At 38.7% G+C, this 19140-nt stretch overlaps 1 protein-coding gene across 1 annotated transcript in view; it reads right to left on the bottom strand.

Moving 5' to 3' along the window:
• Positions 1-8715: 8715 nt before the first annotated feature.
• LOC134353116 (forkhead box protein O1-like) overlaps positions 8716-19140 on the bottom strand; it is a 50441-nt gene continuing 40016 nt past the window's right edge. Inside the window, exons 2-3 of the mRNA XM_063061044.1 lie at positions 17795-19062; positions 8716-15429 (exon numbers count right to left, since the gene is read on the bottom strand). Of these exons, the coding sequence (XP_062917114.1) occupies positions 17806-19062 (1257 nt within the window). The 3' untranslated portion in view covers positions 8716-15429; positions 17795-17805. The remainder of the gene's footprint in view (positions 15430-17794; positions 19063-19140) is intronic.

Raw genomic sequence — 19140 nt, 5'->3', positions numbered from 1 at the left:
TAGCTGGTTCTCACCATGCATGTAATATGGTCATTTCCACTACAACCAAACGAATGACAACCCATCATTTTCCATTTATCGTCAGATAGTGAAACATAGAGGATGTCTGGACCTTGTGGGAGTACTCATAGTTTCAAACTACAATTGTGAATTGACTCCAACAAGCCCTGCTCCTCTACTTGTTGCCAAGCAACCAACCACACCCCTCCCCAATTTTAAAAAAAAGAAAAAAAAATTGTTGGTGCTGGTCTATCACTAGATATAATGAGTATAAAAATACAAAAAATAACACTTTTTCTTCCTTCTAGCGGTATAAATGTGACTGTAAAAGTTTTTTAAATTAAAAAAGGAATATATTATAAATGGACACTATTTTGGAACAAACGGTCCTGTGGTTTAATGATACCCAGAATGAGAGTCTTGTGCAGTCACGATCTGAATCATCACCTTCATTGTGATTAGAATCATTTTATGTGATGTGTTCTATTTGGGAATTATTGGTTTAGTGTTCCAAAATGGAGTAGCGGTCAGTCATCGATCTCAAGAGCCTCGTGATCATACATGAGGATTTTCTGTTTTTCAAGGATTTTCTTACAATCCAAGAATAAGGAAAATTTCTGAGCTATTGCAACATATCTGTTGCTGCTGTTGTTGTCTCTGATGTAACTTTGGGAATTTCAAAGCCCTGCAGTAGCATTTTATTTGCACCAAAATAAAAAAAAATAACATTTTTAAAACTGTGAGGAAAAAAAAGTGGTCTGTGGTGAAATCATCTCTGACTCTCCTGATTTCTCTTGTGTTAGTTTACATTTTCACCTTTATTCACCCCCATGTATTGTTTTAAAGTATGGATTACACCTGGGACAGGAGTCAAGGGCAGCAATTACTCTTGCAACAGGGACAGAAAAATTAGTATCTCATCCAAGTCTACGTTTGTATCAAGAGTGTCTGATGTTCTTTTTAGAAGAGGAAGCCAGGTTTTGTCCATCCTTGTCCACCTCTCATACTGAGACCAAGTGAAACACTCCAGCATCTCCTGCAGTTTCTTTCCAGAACAGACTTATAATTTGGAAAATCCTGGGTTCTGTCGCTCAGTAGTATAACATCTGAAACACTTTTCAAGATGCTTTTATAGTCATGGAGTCTACAGCACAGAAACAGGCCCTTTGGTCCATCTAGTCTCTGCCAAACTCCTACTTTGTGTAGCTGACCCCCCCCCCCCGAACTGGACCATTACACTCCATACCCGTCCCGGCCTTATTCTTATCCAAACTTCTCATTTAAAAAGAGCAATTGAATCTGCATCCATCATTTCTGCCGGCAGCATATTACACGCTGCACCCTTTTGAGTGCAGAAATTCCCCTTAAATATTTCATCTTACACCCTTAACTAGAGACCTCTGCTTCTAGTCTCACCCAACCTCAGTGGAAAAATCCTGCTTTCATTTACTCTTATCTATATCCCTCATGACTTTCTATACCTCTATCAAATCTCCCCTCATTATCCTACACGCCAGAGAATGAAAGTCCTAACCTATTCAACCTTTCACTATAAGTCGCCCCGAGTCTCAGTAACATCCTTGTAAATTTTCTCTCTACTCTTTCAAACTTATTGGGCACAATACAAGCCAGTACAGGTGGGGTGTAGAGGTTTTGCTGGCCGCTCACTCTGCAGAACCTACTCCCTCCTTGGCATTATGGGGCTCATCACAGGCTGCTGTATGATCTTCTAGACGGATATGGAGCAAGAGGGGTGACCTGTGCACCATTGCTACTGGGTGACCTGGGCAAGCGTGTCTGATGTTGAAATACCCACTGATGATGTGTTCCCAGCCCATCACGGTGCATCTCAGCATCATCTCTTTCCTGGAGGTAGGTGACCTGACCCGCAGACAATACTCCAAATTTGGTTTCGCCAATGTTTTATACATAGAACTTCAACACAACGTCCCAACTCTTGTACTCATTAATTTATAAAGGCCAATGTGCCAAAAGCTCTCTTTATGACCCTTAAATGATTTCCATGATATACAGTACCTTTTACTCAAGTAAATTTCTGCCACTGGATAGTGGTGGGTTTAGACTCTGTTACACTGTCAAAGTGGGGCAGATTGAGCTACAGTTGAGGTCTGACTACTTGTGTCCACTTGTGGAATTATCCTGGTCAATTTAAAATGGTGTAAAGCATTTGTATTTGCTGACCATTTATGAAAATAATTGTCATGATTGATGTGGCATTTGGTGGTTGTAGGTTTTCATTTGGTGTGGTAGTAAATCCTGGGGGGGGAGGAAGGGGGCAAGAATGTACTGGGGGAGAAGAAAGAGCAGGAAAATGGAGCCAACTCCTCCTGTGGCTAATAAAGTGTCTCCGGGTATGTTTGTGGTCTTCTGCTGCGGTAGCCCATCCACTTCAATGCGTGCACATCACTGTTGTAACGTGTGATGATTTGAGTTACTGTCGCCTTCCTGTCAGCTTGAACCAATCTGGACATTCTCTGGCCCCTCATTAACAAGGCACCTTCACCCACAGACTGCCATTCACTGGATGTGTTTTTGTTCGTCACCTCAAGCCATTCCGTCTGGTACCAACAATCATTCTGCAGTCAAAATCACTCAGCTCATATTTCTCCATTCTGATGTTTGCTTTGAACAACAACTGAACTTCCTGACTGTCTCCATGTGTTTATGCATTGAGTTGCTGCCACATGATTGGCTATTTAGTTATTTGCAATAATGAGCAGGTGTACTTAATAAAGTGTCCATTGAGTGAGTAGGTGCTCCTTCGACGCTATACTGATCTACAACTGGGGCTGAAACCGTTCAGCATTTACCAGTAATAAAATACTGTGGAAGACAATTTTAACACCAATGAAACTGGAGTGGCAATGTATTTTGCTTTAAGAATATGGCTTTTAAAATGCAGGTATTGTGCAAAGGCTAATGTCCAATTAGATGAGGTTGTTGGCACATAAAAGAGAACATATTACTCAATAATGTTACCAGGTAGCCCAGTGTCAGGTCCCAGGATTACTGTCATTACCAACCTGTATTTACGATTAAACCAAAAATTGATGCTTTTGCCTCAGTTTATTTTGTAAGCAAGTCTAAACGCAACGCATCAGAGTGGTGAAGGGCCCCCAGTCGTCTTGCACTCTATGCCCCTGATCTGTCAGGGACTGTAGGGTGGCTGCCCCTGCATCAGCCTCCCCACGTTAAACATAGTCACGCATAGGCGTTCTCTGTTAATGAAATCCACCCTAACACAGCGGCATATGTGGATCCTGGCTCCGCCTCTGAAGCCACCCGAGGACCCACCAATAGACAACCCATTAGGAAAGTATCATACTTGATTCAAGTGATCACAGCCATAGATCACTGTAGATTCAAAAGGTTGTGTGTCTGAATCCCCTCCAGCACGAGTACTGTTGGACCTCCAGTCCAGTGATGGAGATGGTCAAACCAAATCCCTTGTCCCCCCTTTAACAGAGAAGCTGAGATATCCTCAGTGACCTGGCTGACATTTTTCTCTACTTCAAAAGAACAGGTTATCTGATCATTCTCTAGTTTTCAGGAACTGACGAGAGTCCACCTTTTGATGGGCTTTGGGATTCCATGATCCCACCGTGGAGTCTCTTCAATCCCATCAATGCATTGATAAACTGAGGCAATAGCGATTTTTCCCCCAGCATAAATACATTTCTTAATGATCCAGTAGCATTATGGATTTTACAAGTGGTGCCGTAGCTCAGCCTATTGTGATGTTTTGTGTTTGTGGACAATGTGTTCCAATTTTTCTTAATTTCAAATCTTTAATACATTTTAAAAGTTCTTTGTTAACTTGAAAGTACTTAGGGATGTTTTGCAAGACATTTGATAGATGCCATATCAATGCAATCTTAATTGGTCTGAAATGCAACAGCACCCTTAACTGGCAGGAGGTGTGTACTGCAGCTTGGCTATTGCCATTTAAAAATGGCAGCATAAATTATACGTCACCTCAGGAAAATGCCCCATTGAAAATTGCATTTGTCGATGGCTCTCTTGAAGTTTACCATTACAGTACAATGGATTTGTATTTTTGTTTAATCTTGCAGGATACACTGACTTGGAGTTAGCTGAAATCTGCCTCACCATCCACACTAGCTGCTGTGGTCATTCCCTTACCAAAGTCTCTATCCAAAATAGTGAGGGCCGAAACAGCTAAAAACACTTTGACGGAACACAAAACCTGCTCGAGTGGTTTTGACAATTGTCCAAGTGTAAGAATGCCCTGAAACATTGCAGCCCCAAGGACCTGGGTTCCGTCCTGATCTTGGTACTTTCTGCAGTTTTATGTACTTTTTTTTTGACCGTGTGTTTCTTTGGATGCACTTTTTAAAAAATCTCTTCTCAAGCGTATAGGTTATTGGGATACTAAAAATTACCCCTAGTGTACAACAGTGGCAGAAAGATACAAAGGGGTTGCTGAGGGAGAAATGTTGCACTGACACAATGATGCAGCGGTCTCCCATCTCCAGTGAACTCCGTTCAATCCTGACCTCTGGTGCTGCCTGTATGGACTTTGCACATTCTCCCTAGAACTGTGTGGATATTCCAGTTGTCCCTTAAAGACATGAGGGTTGTTAGACTATCTGGTCACTGTACATTGCCCCGCTATTGTACAGATGAGTAGAGGGGAAAAACTTGTTTCCCTGCAGCATGACTCTAAGCGAGGTGGAAATCAGCTATGATGGAATGGTGGAGTAGATTCAATAGGCCAAATGTCCTCATTCTGCTACTGTGTCTTAAGGTCTTATGGAAGTGATAGAATTGTCTGTTTCAAGCCAGCATTGATATGAATGGCCAAGTGTTCTTGTGTTTTAATTTTAAAAAAAGCTAGCAATGTGCCAGTCAGCTTGTAGACCTTACCCACACACACATTATTTCCTCTTTCCTTTCGGGTCCTCTTGAAAGTTTTTACAACCACCCTATGCTTATATCATTACCTAGTAATAATCTATGCCAGTCATAATACGCCCATCAACCCCTCTCCAATCTAACACTAGTGCAGGCCTTGCATGCACATCTCAAAGCTTCCAAAGACTTTCAGCTACTTAGTAAACCATGTACACTGTTTCACCCTGGTACTTTTGAAAGAGGTGACACCCATTCAGCAATGGCAACAGTTGCTTGATTGTGGACAAATGAAGAGTTCAAGAAAGTGGATGGACTATCAACAAAATGGGTTGCTTCCTTGCAAATGATGTTGGACATCAGCAATATTGTAGAAATTCTAGCCTTTTAGCTAAACGAAAAATATTTCATGAAATGTGTGAATTGGATAAAAGGTATTTGAATGTTTGGTGAGTTGGAAATCGAAGGCCCCAGCCTCTGATGTCTCCTTGTTTTCAAGCTATTATGTTCCAAGTCTGGTCACGTGTATCTGGTCAATGGTAATCCTCATTATATAGACGGTATATCTTTAACAGGAATAGACTTTCTCTTGTTGGACATGGTTACTGATTCAAATTTGCAAGGTATGAATGTCACTTATCAATCCATGCCTAAATTTATCAAGACGTATTGTTGGGTTTCCTTTTCCTTGGCCCTAGTGACACAGCTCAGGCTCCTCACCGGAGCCAGAAGATAATTAGGATTTCACAGCATGATCAGAAAGATCTCCATATCCTCCAGCAGGCTGAGGGGAGTCATAATAAGTGGAGACACCCTCTCTGGTGTCTACCATGGGAAATGTATCCAAAGAAAGCCCCTACACCCTTCCTCTGAATGTCTCTTCCTGATATTTGGATCCACTCCAGCAGCAGAGCAGGAATGCCCATTTTCTAAACAAGTGGGCTCAAAGCTACTCAAACAACAAAGAGATTACCTTCTCCAAAAATATCTTTATCACAATGGTTGCAAATCAACCAAACTCAATCACCAGCAAACTTACAAAACAGTGAAGATTCTTTTCAAAGGCATGGATGTTGTTAAGGTTGGGGAATCAAGATTATTTCAATTAATATTGTTAGCTGGGTCATTACAATCCATTTTGAAATACTGATGTCATATCATTATTGCCCTGGAATCGATTCCCTCCAGTCCCTATTCTGTCCACACTTGGAAGGCACATGCTAACCAATTTGCAGAATACCGCACTTTGAGATCTAAATTGGAAGCAACTTGACACATATAGCATAAAAATTGGCACCACAAAGTCTAATTTCACAGTCACTGCCTTCTCTCAATCTACCGCCATTCAGGCAGAATAAATTATAAGAATTGTGTTCACTCACTGTTACAAGCTCCCAGCATAATGCTGAAGCATCTTAGGACTTCAAAAGAATGATTTGTATAGTAAAAAAAAAGATTTATATCAACAAGGCTAAACCAAAACTACTAGGTAATTCCTAATAAGTTAGCCTCCACAGCTCTCTGGGACAAAGACCTTTGGAGATTCACCACTCTCTGGGAAGTCTCTACATACATCAGTTTTAAATGTCCCTTGTCCAAAACTCTCCCAGTAATGCAAGCATCTTGACATCTATCTGTCATTCCCCTTTAGGAACGTATGTGTTTCAATAAGCTCACCCTTCATTCTCGAAAACTCTAAAGAATACACATCCACCTTGTTTAATCTCTCGATTAATTATACTATATTATTTCTTAGGCAACAGGATCAAAACTGTGCACAGTAGCTCTTCCAGCACCCTGTGCAACTTAAACAAACTCCCTATTTATGAACTCAAACCTTTTTGCAGTAAAAACTAATGTACATAAGAAATTCTGCTTGTGTTGGAAATCTTGGGCAACACACACAAATGCTGGAGCAACTCAGCAAGTGAGTTAGCAAGCTTCTCATCTATAGAGGGGAATAAACAGTTGACATTTTGGACAGCGACCCTTTATCAGTGCTGGAAAAGAAGAGAAAAGAAGCCAGAATAAGGTGGAGGGGAGGGGAAGGAGTACAAGCTGGTGAGTTTGGGTGAGCACATGGCCGAAGAGTTGTACAGCAGCAGAGATCACAGAGGGAGAGCAGTGAGACAAGGTCTCACTGAATGCCAAAGAGAAGATTTAAACTTCATCAAGGTAGAAATACCTCAAAGAAACTTCACAGTGGAGCAGCAAATCATGAGCATGAGATTCTGTAGGTGCTGGAAATCTGCATTTACTGTGTGTTGCTCAAGATTTCTATTATTAGTATCTATTTATTAACTATGTTTGAAATAAGTCTACATTATGAACTATATCTTTATTACTATTGTTTTAAACTTTGAAAAAAATCCAGACCCTCATACAAGCTCTTCCCCCCCCCTCCAAGTGTCTCAAAAATACTTAAGCTGCAACTAGACCCAACCATACTATGCAGTAAAACATCTTTTCTTTCCTATTCCATACCGTTCAAAAATAATCACAGATTAGCATTGAGCCTTGTTTTTATAGCAGATAAGTAGTTGCCTGTAAGGGGAAATATTTGCTGAGCTATGATTTAGAAGTATGCTGTGCACAATATTTTTACTTTTTTCCCCAAAGACATTTCTTTCATTTTCATACTATGGGTAACTTCCCCAATCTAAAATTATATTGTTCAAGATTCAAGATTGTTTGATGTCATTTCCAGTACACAAGTGTAGAAGAGAACAAAATAATTGTTACGCTGGATCTGATGTAACACAAAAAACACAATAAATACATCAGATAACTTAGATGCGTTGATTGATTGCATGTCCGTAAAGTGACGCCAGGCATAGTAGTGTCTGTACAAAAGGTGACTGAAGTAGCAGTGGTTGGGGGTGTGGAAGGGTGTGTTAGTGGGTGGAGGTGTTGGTCAGCCTTACTGCTTGGGGAAAGAAACTGTTTTTGAGTCTGGTGTTCCTGGTGTGGATGCTATGTAGCCTCCTCCCTGATAGGAATGGGACAAACAGTCCTTAAGCAAGATAGGTTGGATCCTTCATGTTACTAGCCCTTTTCCAGCAGCTTTCTGTATATTGAAACAGCAAATGCAAAATGCCGCAGTTTAATACTCTACCCTATTTACCCCGTTTTTAAAAAAGTGCTTCCAAACAGCTCGACGGTGAATCAGCATGTAACTGAGCCACATAGGTCTCAGATTAAATTTCATATCTACCCACTAATCACAATCGTCATGGGAGCTCCGGCAAGGGGGTAAAAAAAATCAAATAAGGTTCCAACATCTGCCGTACATGCTGTAAATAAGCTAAGAGGGGTGCAGTTCCATGCTGATGTAGTACAACAATGTGAAAACATACTCTACGATGAAGAATCAGCACAACAAGAAACTCAAATGCATTCACACCAGTAAATTCAATGTGGCAGCTGGAAGTCATGTAAACTCAGACAAATAAATGACAGAAAATTCTGTTCATTAAAACTTGCTTTTTTTTTAATATTGATGGTCAAGCAGAATATTCTATTGTATACAATTTTTTTCCTGGGATTTTGAAAAAAAAAATCAATCACAGAATGCATATTTAGTCTACCAGAAATGCAAAGGACTACACAGTATTTTGATAACCTGTGCCTGAACAGATCTATTATGATTTTTTTTAGAAATATTAGTACCAAGCATTATAGAGATGGACATTAGAACAATATGGCAACAGCATCACAAGTTACACAATTATAATAAGTGAAATAAAAATAAATCAATAAACGCAAGTTATGATGTCAGTTTTCTCAAGACATCATAAATCTACTTAAAAGGTAAAAATATCCAGTTGGGTTAACATTTAAAATAATATTTATATGATCATTCTAAATGTGCTACTGCCATGGATTACTCAGTAGGCAAAGCGTACAATACATAAACTGTAAATCATTATTGATCACATACATCGCGCACCCATTGCTTTCTTCATTCATTAGGTTTATAACTGACATGCATTTCTTTTATAGAATGTACAAGATCAAGCACCACTAAAATGTTTAAAATATTTGTATTAGTACCACACACCCCAGTGACAAGTGTGGTTATCACTACGCAAGGAAACAACAGGTTGTGTTCTGAGATGTTGGAATTTATAAAAAATGCCTTATATGAGATTAATAATAACTGGTCATCTCCCTGAAATCTACTGCAAATTATTTTCCAATAAATTTGCAGTAGAAATACCAGAGTCAAGTCTCAAAATGCAGTGGTATACTGAAGTCTTGGAATGCTCAACCACTTAATTACATCTTTAGAGTTCCCATATCCAACCCTTACAACCAGAATGTTGTAGATACAAGTTTGGTCCGACTGATCTATACCAGCAGTTTCTGAACTTTCTAAATATTTCCTGTCAGGATTTCAAATGGCACTGTATCTTAGTCACCCTTTTGAATGCAAAAACTTCGACAAACAATGGTGGTGCAGCAAACAGTCTCTTCTATACAGTACAGATAATCAACTTTAGACTGGTTGTGATCTTCATAAACGGAGTACTGCGCTCATGGTGCAGAGTGCAAGTTAACCAGTGTGCAGACAATTGCCATTATAATGATCTTGATAGCCAGAGACGTTTGGATATATCCACAGGCAAAAGTACAAATATCTGCTATCATGTCCAAATCAAATTAAATAGTTTAAATGAACGTACCAGCAATACAGTTAAGAAATTAACAGGAGCTTATCAAGTCCAGTAAGGGCCAATTGTTGAGACTTCACTTCAAGCTTAAAATGCCACTATTAATGCTACAAATCCTGCCAGCTCTCCTTACAAGTAGGGTTCAACGACCAACATTTTGCAAAAGGGATGGTGGGAGCTAGGTGGGAGAATTCAATATTCCTCGACACATTAATAATAAAATCATGGAAACAACTCGGACACATATTTTATCAATACACTATTTTTATTTCACTTATTATTCTTGAAAATGACTGTTGACACTACCATGAAGAGCAAATACATACGTGACTTTAGGAAGTAACTCAGGGTAACTACATCTCTCTGTGTGAGTACGCAGCTGCTGTGAATTTCAGCCTGTGGCTGAATGATTCAAATCATAAACCTTTACTGCTATAAGTTATGGCCGTGAAACCTCATCCTTCCACTCTGTGGCGCATTACGCTCAGGCTCCTTGAAGGCTTAACCCTACGAGTAAAGACATTTTCTCATTCCTTTCAAAGATGCTGACATATGATGCATCGCGATTCCATCTGCAGCAGCCTCCTTTAGTACCTTACTCAAGCGGTAAATACTTTATGTATGGTCGCTATCATTTACAGTCCAAAGAATATTAAAGAAATATCAGGCAATACACTCAGGGAGATGCATTCACTTATAATTAACTTCAATAACCTTGGTTCTGGCAGGGAGTAGGGAGAGATGAGAGAAAATACCAAGGTTAATGTTCATTCATGCATAGAAGCATCAACCAATCTCCAGGCTCACATATCTTAAATGATCTTAAGTGGTAAAGGTGACCTCTCCCAGGCAGCAAGATGTCTCATGTCAAATCTCAGCGACAGGGTGGGAGGAGGAGGAAAGAGAAGAGAGAAAACTTTTGCCTCACAGGTTTGCATTTTTCTCCCTCCAGAGGTCAAGGGAAAGGATAAGATTGGAGGAGCATGTTGGATGGGGGAAGAATAGTAAAAAAGATGGGAAAAGAGGTAGGATACAAGACTCAATTTTACAGTGGGCACCCAGACGAGCCAAGAGGGCTGTTTGACTATTGCAGAGTTTACTCTTAAACAAAACCTCACAAAGGGTGTGAAGTATGCTTCTTTCTGCAATGAATATATTTCTTAGAAATCATCACATATGGTATATAAAATATCACACATTCATAAAATATACTTTAATGTTGCAAACCCCATGTACCAAAATAGTACCACATGGAGCATTTACATGAATGTTTTACAGATACAGAATACTCTTAAATGCATAATTAAAAAAAATTACAGAGATTATTTTACTCCAAAAGATTTTACTTGGAGCTCTGCAGATGTCATTAATCATTATCCTGATAATAGGCAGGTCTCATGAAACACTCTGGCTATTCAGTAATTTAAGGAAAGGAAAATATTATTGTAAAGATAAAATTGTAAAAAAAAATCCAAACACATTAGACTAAGAGACTATAAAGTTCACACTCTAATAGCAGACTACGGTTATTTTCTATTTCTTTACACTTGTCTTTCCACAACCAATAATTTGCATCCAGCTGAAGAGACTGTATAGTAAAACTCTATTTGTAATCTACCTCATCAGGAAACGAAGTTATGGCTAGATGTGTGCACCATTCCTACAAGAGAACTTCCTTAACCCTGCTCATCAAAGGGGCTTTTCTGCAAAAAGTTTCTACTGAAATAAGTTTATTTATAACACAAAACATGTCATAAGCATTGGGTTATGGAGCCATTGTTTCATTTTAAGATGACTGTGGGGTTTCAGGACAGCACCTATATGCAGGATTAGCCTGCATTCTACAAACACCCTCCTATTCTCCTCTATGAAAGTACTATTTCAATCCCTTCTATGCATCTCCCCACTTTTCCCTAGCAATCGAAGGCAAAGATAAAGTATAGACCACTTTCAAATGTGGGAAAAGTTGTACGAAGGTGAGTAAAATCTGCCCAGATATGTCAGCTTTTCCTCTTCTGAAGATGCAGAAACTCATTCAGTTTTGCCCAAAAGGCTGAAATTTTGCAGCAAGATGAAATTGCAAACACAAACCCCATACCCTGCAGCAGTGTGAAGAATACCTCTTCAATCTGGTTCCTGTCAGAACTTTATATGCACACAAACGGAATGAATACCCTGGGCTGAGCAGGAGACAGGAAAACTAAACCTAATTATTTTTTTTTTTAGCTTGCATAAATAAAGTTTACAGAGACATATTAGAAATGGCCAAAGCATTAAAATTAAAATAGTTCAAGTTTAAAAGTCAAGGTGTTTGAAGCTACAAAATTACTAATTAGTGAATGAAGTTAGAACTTCATTTATAAGCAAAATCTGAAGCTAAGTTTTAAAAAGGACAAAAATGTAGTAAAGACATTTAATGTATATGCAATTAACTTAGTCTGTAAACACTTGAATCTGGCATACTGCCCTTAAAGAGCAAAAACAAAAACACACTTGCCTTGTTTTTTTTTGATACTAGCAATATAATCAGAATCACCCTGAGAGGTAAAGGCAGGTTTATGTGAACATAAAAGGTCTAAAAATTTGATTCCATGAACTAGTTAGTTTTTAGTGTTTATGTGGCATGCACATCTGCTCTTGACTCTAATCCTCGGTAGTTTTATATAAAAACATTAAAAAGAACTTACATGCCAGTGAATGAGACGAGCAGAACTGGGAATCGTAACAGTGACCACCAATCACTCCTGTGCCTGTTCCCTCTTGTTAAACATCACAACCTCAGCACACATGCCAACAGCCTACACCATAAAGGGCCACAAGCTGTTTTACAGCAAACTGAGGATTAAGTGCTATAATTGTTATTAAATAGTCATTAAAATGAAGAGGGGGTAGGGGGTGTGCGGTTAGAATTCTCTCCCAAAAGAATTTCCTCCACTATAAAAGATAAGATTACCCATCTTTTTCTTTTTCTCTGGCAATGAAAAGGCAATTTTAAAAAATTCGAACTTCTGCTACTGGAGGTTGAAAAAGTGGCAGGAGAGCGTATGGGAGAGAAGGGAGTTCTTTAAAACCATTCCAGGAATCGTTTAAAAGAGAACTTTGCTCCTTAAGTTAAAAACATTAAAGCTGGCAAATTCAAACAATAGTCATTTTTAACATCTAAGGTCATTGACAAAACTCACAAGTTCGGCCTAAATAAAAGTGCCTCATGTTAAAGATTATACCACTACTTGGTATTCTTCCCACCAGACACCAATTGTCTGAGGGCGCTTCATAATTTAGTGCTAAATTAGAGGAGTGCTTTGGGCTGCAAGGAAGCATTCAAAATTAACAATAGTAATTCATAAAAATAAATCCTCACAACCTAATTCTAAACTTTCATTGCAAATCTGGGTTGAGTTAACACTAGCCCAGAGGTAAAATATACACATTTCCAATTTCCATTGTCTTATTTATACTTACACCATCTATACAAACTTTAAATTGTATCACCCAGTACTAACTTTTTAAATAAACCATTTTTGGTTTGAATCACCTCTCAATTCAATTTCACAATTTCCCTCATTATATATTCTGATTTTGCATGTAGCAAAAGATATTTTTGTTAAAAAGGAGTGTGTTTCATGGGGAAAAAATGAGTACAAAGTAGGATTGAGGAGGATGAAAGCAGTTTGGGTCCTATGTACTCTATGAATCTATGGTTATAGTATGTAAAAATTAACAAACTTCAATAAAGATTATTTCTTGATACAGCATGCAGGTGATCAAGCCACAATTCTTAATCCTTCAGCAAGAACATCCTCATGAATTCATCAAGAGTGCATTGGGCTTGTGTGACTGCAGCAAACATCAGTCCAGAAATGCAACCTCAAACAGATCAAGTTCAATTTTATAAACCTTAGTGTGTACATTAGGCCCCAGAAGTGATTTCTGATAGTCAGCATCTATAAACTTTGAGCTTATGAAGACATCCAAGTTATTTGGTGACTCATAAATCATTCCTAGGTTGTTTATGCAAACTAATCCTTGACAGCTTTAGGCTTGCTTATAGTTCAGAGCATTATCTCGTAGAATTAAAGCCACTTCTTGACTTAATTACATAGTTTAAATCAACCAACGTGTTTACTTCCTCCTCTGCAATGGACATATGGGTGACATATGAGATCTTCTTCAATTAGAGAGAATAGCACCTTTCATAACATCAAATGATCCCCAAGTATATTTCACCCAATGATGTAGTTTTGAAGTCTAGCCAATGTTGTAGGGAAATAAAACAGCTGTCCAGGGCTCAGCGAGATCCCACATATTGCCATGAAATACACTGCCAGACAATTTGCTTTAATAATACTAGTCCATATTAACCAAGTCATTGAAAGAACACACTCTTTTTCAAAGATTGTTCTGGAACGTTTTACGCCCATCCTAGAGGAGTAATTTGGTCTTGCTTTAAAATCTCACCAATGGCAACTTTCATCATTTAGAATTTACATATAACAAGGGCATTTGAAAAAGCATGTTTCATGGAAACAAAGCCTGTATCCAGGAGGGGGAAATCAGTTCAGTCATAAGGACACAGACATATATGCCATGTGTTTAATCCCAGTACTATACCAGGATGCTGGACAAAATTAAGTGCTAAAGTAGAAGGCACAGTTTAAATGGAGAGTAGTACAAATTTCAGTCAAACTGCTTTTTTTTGACTTGAAGGAAAATTTCCCAAATTTGTGAGGTTTGCTCACATTCCCCTTCATTAAGCAACATGGCAAAATGAAATCAACCTCCCTCTCTCAAAGAATGAGCCACGGGCTATTAGACAGGGTTCCAAAACTCACTCGACAGTTAATTCTAAATTCAATTGTTAAAAGAATGGAGTGAGAACAATGGGGGAGAGGGGGACTAGACGTTTTACTTGCCGCAATCAAAATGTCCACATTAAGCACACTAAAATGAAATTACACAGTAACTGATGGTTTTCTTGTTGGCTTTAAAATGTATAATACTAACATACGGAATTGGGTATGAGTGTGTAGGCTGAATGCCTTAGCATTGCTAGAATAGATTGGATTAATTATAATCTATTCCAAAAGGAATTTACGTCACCACAGTTTTACTGGAAAATATCTGTGCATTTCTTTCTTTGCATTTTAATCCTTATTTACAAATAGTTCTGACTTTACTCAATTTAAGTTCCAAACAGCATGTATACTGAATGTAGTGAACGGTATCAGAGAGAGAGAAAGGAGGAAATCCTCAGTCTACATACTCTATGCTTCTTTGTGATATTTCACTTCATCTGTCCAACACAATGGTTTGTGCTCAATTAATATTTTTTCATGTGAGTATTGCAAATTTATTTTGAGGGGTTTTGTTGGAAATCTGAATGACTTACTTCCACGTAGTGTTTCAATGCAAGCTCTGAAAGAACAAAATGGTTTGCTACCAATTAGCTTTTTTAAAAAAAAATGTTCTGCACTTTGAAAAAAAGTTCCAATAATCATATTTGCTCAACTGTTAGGATCCTATATATTTGCACTATTTTCATTATCAAGGATCATTGCACCAAAAGTTTAGAACCAGACAAAAATAAACATCCCCATCAGTGTGTGCAATTCCTTCCGAGAAATTCTTCGTAATGTAATAAGCATTTTCAAATGGATTGTGTTGGCACTATGACATTCCAGAATCACACCAGAAAATAATTTTGGATGGGTTTCAACCACACTGGAATCAGAGTGCACGGCAGAAGGAAAGTATCTTCTTAGATGAATTTGTTGGAATAAACAGGAACGGATACTCGACTCCTGGATTAGTTTAAAATAAAACTTCTTTGTGAAGAGAGATGACTGCCAGCTGACAAACAAACCTGTGGAAAAAAAAAAGATGTACTTAAGTCAGAGATGCAACAGTTAATTTTATTTCTTTTACATAACTATTGCTATTTAAAATTTCAGTGAGAGCAATTGTACAGTATATGGGCTTTTAACTTTAACTTGCACAAAGGAATTATTAAACTTAGTTGCTCCCCACAGCAGCAAGTTATATGGTGACATTTTCTACAAAGGATAAAGGAAAACTAAAAAAAATTGAAAAGAATCCATTAGCAGCTACCACACAGAACTCACTTCTAGTGAATATGACACAATGATTTAATTAAGTGTCTAAAAGCAAATTTCCTACTTACTTCATGCTGCAAGGAAAAGTTAGAGTTTGTGCCCAAGTGAGGGCTCATATGTGGACAGGCTCCCATGCAATACATTATGAAAGCGAATAATCTTTGATCAACCAATATTTATCAATCTGCAGAATCTATTATAATTTTAGAAGCCGAAATGAAGACAAAGATAATTACAAGATCAGAGACCGAGAGAGTGAACAGCAGGAGACAGACAGCAAAAAAGAGATTGAGTTGGAAAAGGTAGTGTGATCAGGGGAATGGGAGAGCAAGACCTTTCTCTCCCACTCCCAACTAATTCCTCACTCCCCATTTTCTCTTGCAGCCATCCCACAGTGATGTGAACGCATAAAGAATTTAAGTATATTAGGAGATTATTAAAGAAAACCATTTTCTAATAGACCCAAAGTGTTTTCATTGTACATTCTAGTGTTTTAGCTGCACAATGATTAAATTTAAAAAACTGCTGATCAACTCAGTATCAAATTTGTCCCAACAAAAATTAAAAATAGGATTAAATGAAGTTTACAAGCATCACATAATTAAAACTAAAACATCTGATGTGGCAGGAGTGAAAAATCTTGCATTTATGTATAAATTATACCCAGTCCAGAAGCTATTGCCATTCCGAATTGACATAAGTACTGATGCCTTGAAAAATTAATCATCAGACAAGTCAAAGTGGAAACATTTTCAATAAAGACAGGTAACTACCAGGTACTAGCTTATTAATCAGAACAACTTATTAATGCCTCTCTAAGGTATGCTCTCTTCATTAGAGAGCCAGGTCAGTTCTAGAAGTCTATTTGTCATTTTGTCTCCTTTTTAAAAAAAAAAGTGACATTCAGATTATAATTAAATTATTCTAAAAATTTCAGGAAGAAATGCTAGGAACTGTTAATTGTACTCATAATAGAATTAAGGTACACCAAAGTTTGTAAACAGCAAATGAACTTCCCAGAGACTGCTTTCTATTCCTCTCCATCTTTAATTTCTATTTAGACATTTCCCATCTCAGTCAAGTTTGGAAATTTGTCCAAACTCAGTCAGGCAAAACTGGGGTGGTACAGTAGCGTAGTGGTCAGCACATCGCTTTACAGTGCCAATGGTCACAGATTGGGCCTGAGCTCCCACTGCTGCCTGTAAGGAGTTTTTACGCTCTGCCTGTAACCGAGTGGGCTTCTTCCAGATGCTCCAGTTTCCTATCACATTCCAAAGACTAAGGTTGGGATTTGTGAGTTGTGGGCATACTATTTATTTATTTAGAGATACAACATCGAATGGGCTCTTCCAGCCTACAGAGCTGCACCGCCCTCTGATTTAAACCTACCCTAATCATGGGACAATTTGCAATGACCAGTTAACCTACAAACCAGTATGTCTTTGGACTGGGCAGGAAACCGGAGCACCTAGAAAACATCCACACAGTCCACGGGAAGGAACGTACAAACTCCTTACAGAGGATGCCAGGATTGAACTCCAGACTGACGTCCTGAGTTGTAATAGCATCACGCCAACTGCTACACTACCGTGGTGCTATGTAGGTGCCGGACGCGTAGCGATACTTGCAGGCTGCCCAACGCAATCCTCATTGATTTGATACTAATGATATTTTTCACTGTATTTTCGATGTACGTGACAATTAAAGCCAATCTTATCTCTTTTTACAGAAAGCGTCTAGTTGTTTTGAAATATTGATACTTGATGGTTGGAACCTCAACCTGAAACCAAAAGGCAATTTCTTGGCAATAACATTATCATGTTGGTAACTCTCATGCATTTTCAATACCTGTATCAGAAGTATTACTTTTTCTGCCTACAGATGTTTCCATTTCACATAATAAACCTGACTATAGAAGGGTAATAATTACTTTGTCATCTATCTCAGTGATATTCACTGGTTAATATGCAGTAATATGATTTGGTAGCAAAGGAAATTAACTACATTAGATGGCATATCTGTTTTATGTTTACAGAGGCTAATTTTTTTAAGGAATTAAAGCTAGAACATTACATTTAAGTCATCATCATCCCAATTTTGGTTGAAAAGAGTTACCTGTATTGAAATTAACTTGGCACCCAGCTACGAGAAGACGACTGTGAGGTGTTGGGATAAGATGGATTCGTGGCAATAGGATCCAAATTGAAATCAAGTCCTTCATCGTCCATGAGATCATGATCAATTATGTAATCCACATCACAGTCGAGACTTTCCATGAACATATCCAAATCAAGATCTCGAGGGAAATTCTCATGATTCATATTCACTCCTCCTGAAGAGTTGCTGCTGCCGTTTGAGTTGATGGTGGATGATAGATCAATTTGCAGAGCCTGGCTCACTGGGGTCTGGAGTTGGGCCTTCAAAGTGGGCATTTGGTTTGCATCAGGCGGTGGTCCCAGCATATTCAATGCATGAGGTATAATATTAATAGATGAGGCTGGTGATCCTGCAGATTTTCCTTGTTGGCTGGGCTGGTTAATTTTTGACTCTGCAGATGGACTGTTGATAGAGTCGATGTTCAACAGCATAAGATTTTCACTGGCTAGTCGTCCACCTGTCTGTGGCATGACAGGGTCAACTTGGCTCATCATCACATCTGTATGAGCTGGCGACTCCGAAGTCAGGAGGGCTTCAAGAGTTGCAGGTACACTGAAGTGACTCTGCACAGACGTCAGATCAGAAGAATCATAGAAAGAGTTCCCATAGGCAGAGGTCTTTGACCCAGAGTCAGAGCTCTGTGACCTAAATGTATAGTTTGAGCTTTGCTGTATCAAGCCAGCAGATAATGATTGCTGGGTTGGCAACAATGCAGATGATGGTGGCATGAGGTTTAAACTGTCAATGAGTTCAAGTTCTTCAATTATGTTTTCAGTGAGTGTTGATGGTAATTTGCTTGAAGAGCTGGGGTAGGCTAGTGTAGCATGAAGCTCATCTTCCAGATCATCCTGTTCTGGCACTATGGGGGACAGGTGTCCAGTACTTAATGTACTAGCATTAGAGCTCGTTCTTGGCCTAAAGCTGGTCCAGGTCTCAGAGTCCTCATTGTTACAAGAGGAAGGACTTCCAGGCCATTTGGAAATTTGTGAACTAGGGCTCTCAGCACTTCCTTCCTGAGCAGCCTGAAGGGCAGCCTTTTTCCGCGCAGCCCTTCCTTTGCTCTTTACAAGCTTGCTATTATTGTCCATTGATGCTGCTCTTCTCCTGGGTGACTTCCCACTTTTGCCACCTTCAGGATTAAGTATCCACCAAGAGCTCTTTCCGGTTGCTTCATTGTGGACTCGGATGAACTTGCTGTGCAGAGAAAGGTTGTGTCGAATGGAATTCTGAAAGAATTTTTTAAAAAATAGGTGAGAAAAATACTTGCAGAAAAACTTTTAATCAGAATAGTTTAATCTCACTGA

Source organism: Mobula hypostoma, chromosome 10 (genome assembly GCF_963921235.1).
Source record: "Mobula hypostoma chromosome 10, sMobHyp1.1, whole genome shotgun sequence".
Taxonomy (NCBI): Eukaryota; Metazoa; Chordata; class Chondrichthyes; order Myliobatiformes; family Myliobatidae; genus Mobula; species Mobula hypostoma.
This window is presented reverse-complemented; position numbering and strand designations above follow the sequence as displayed.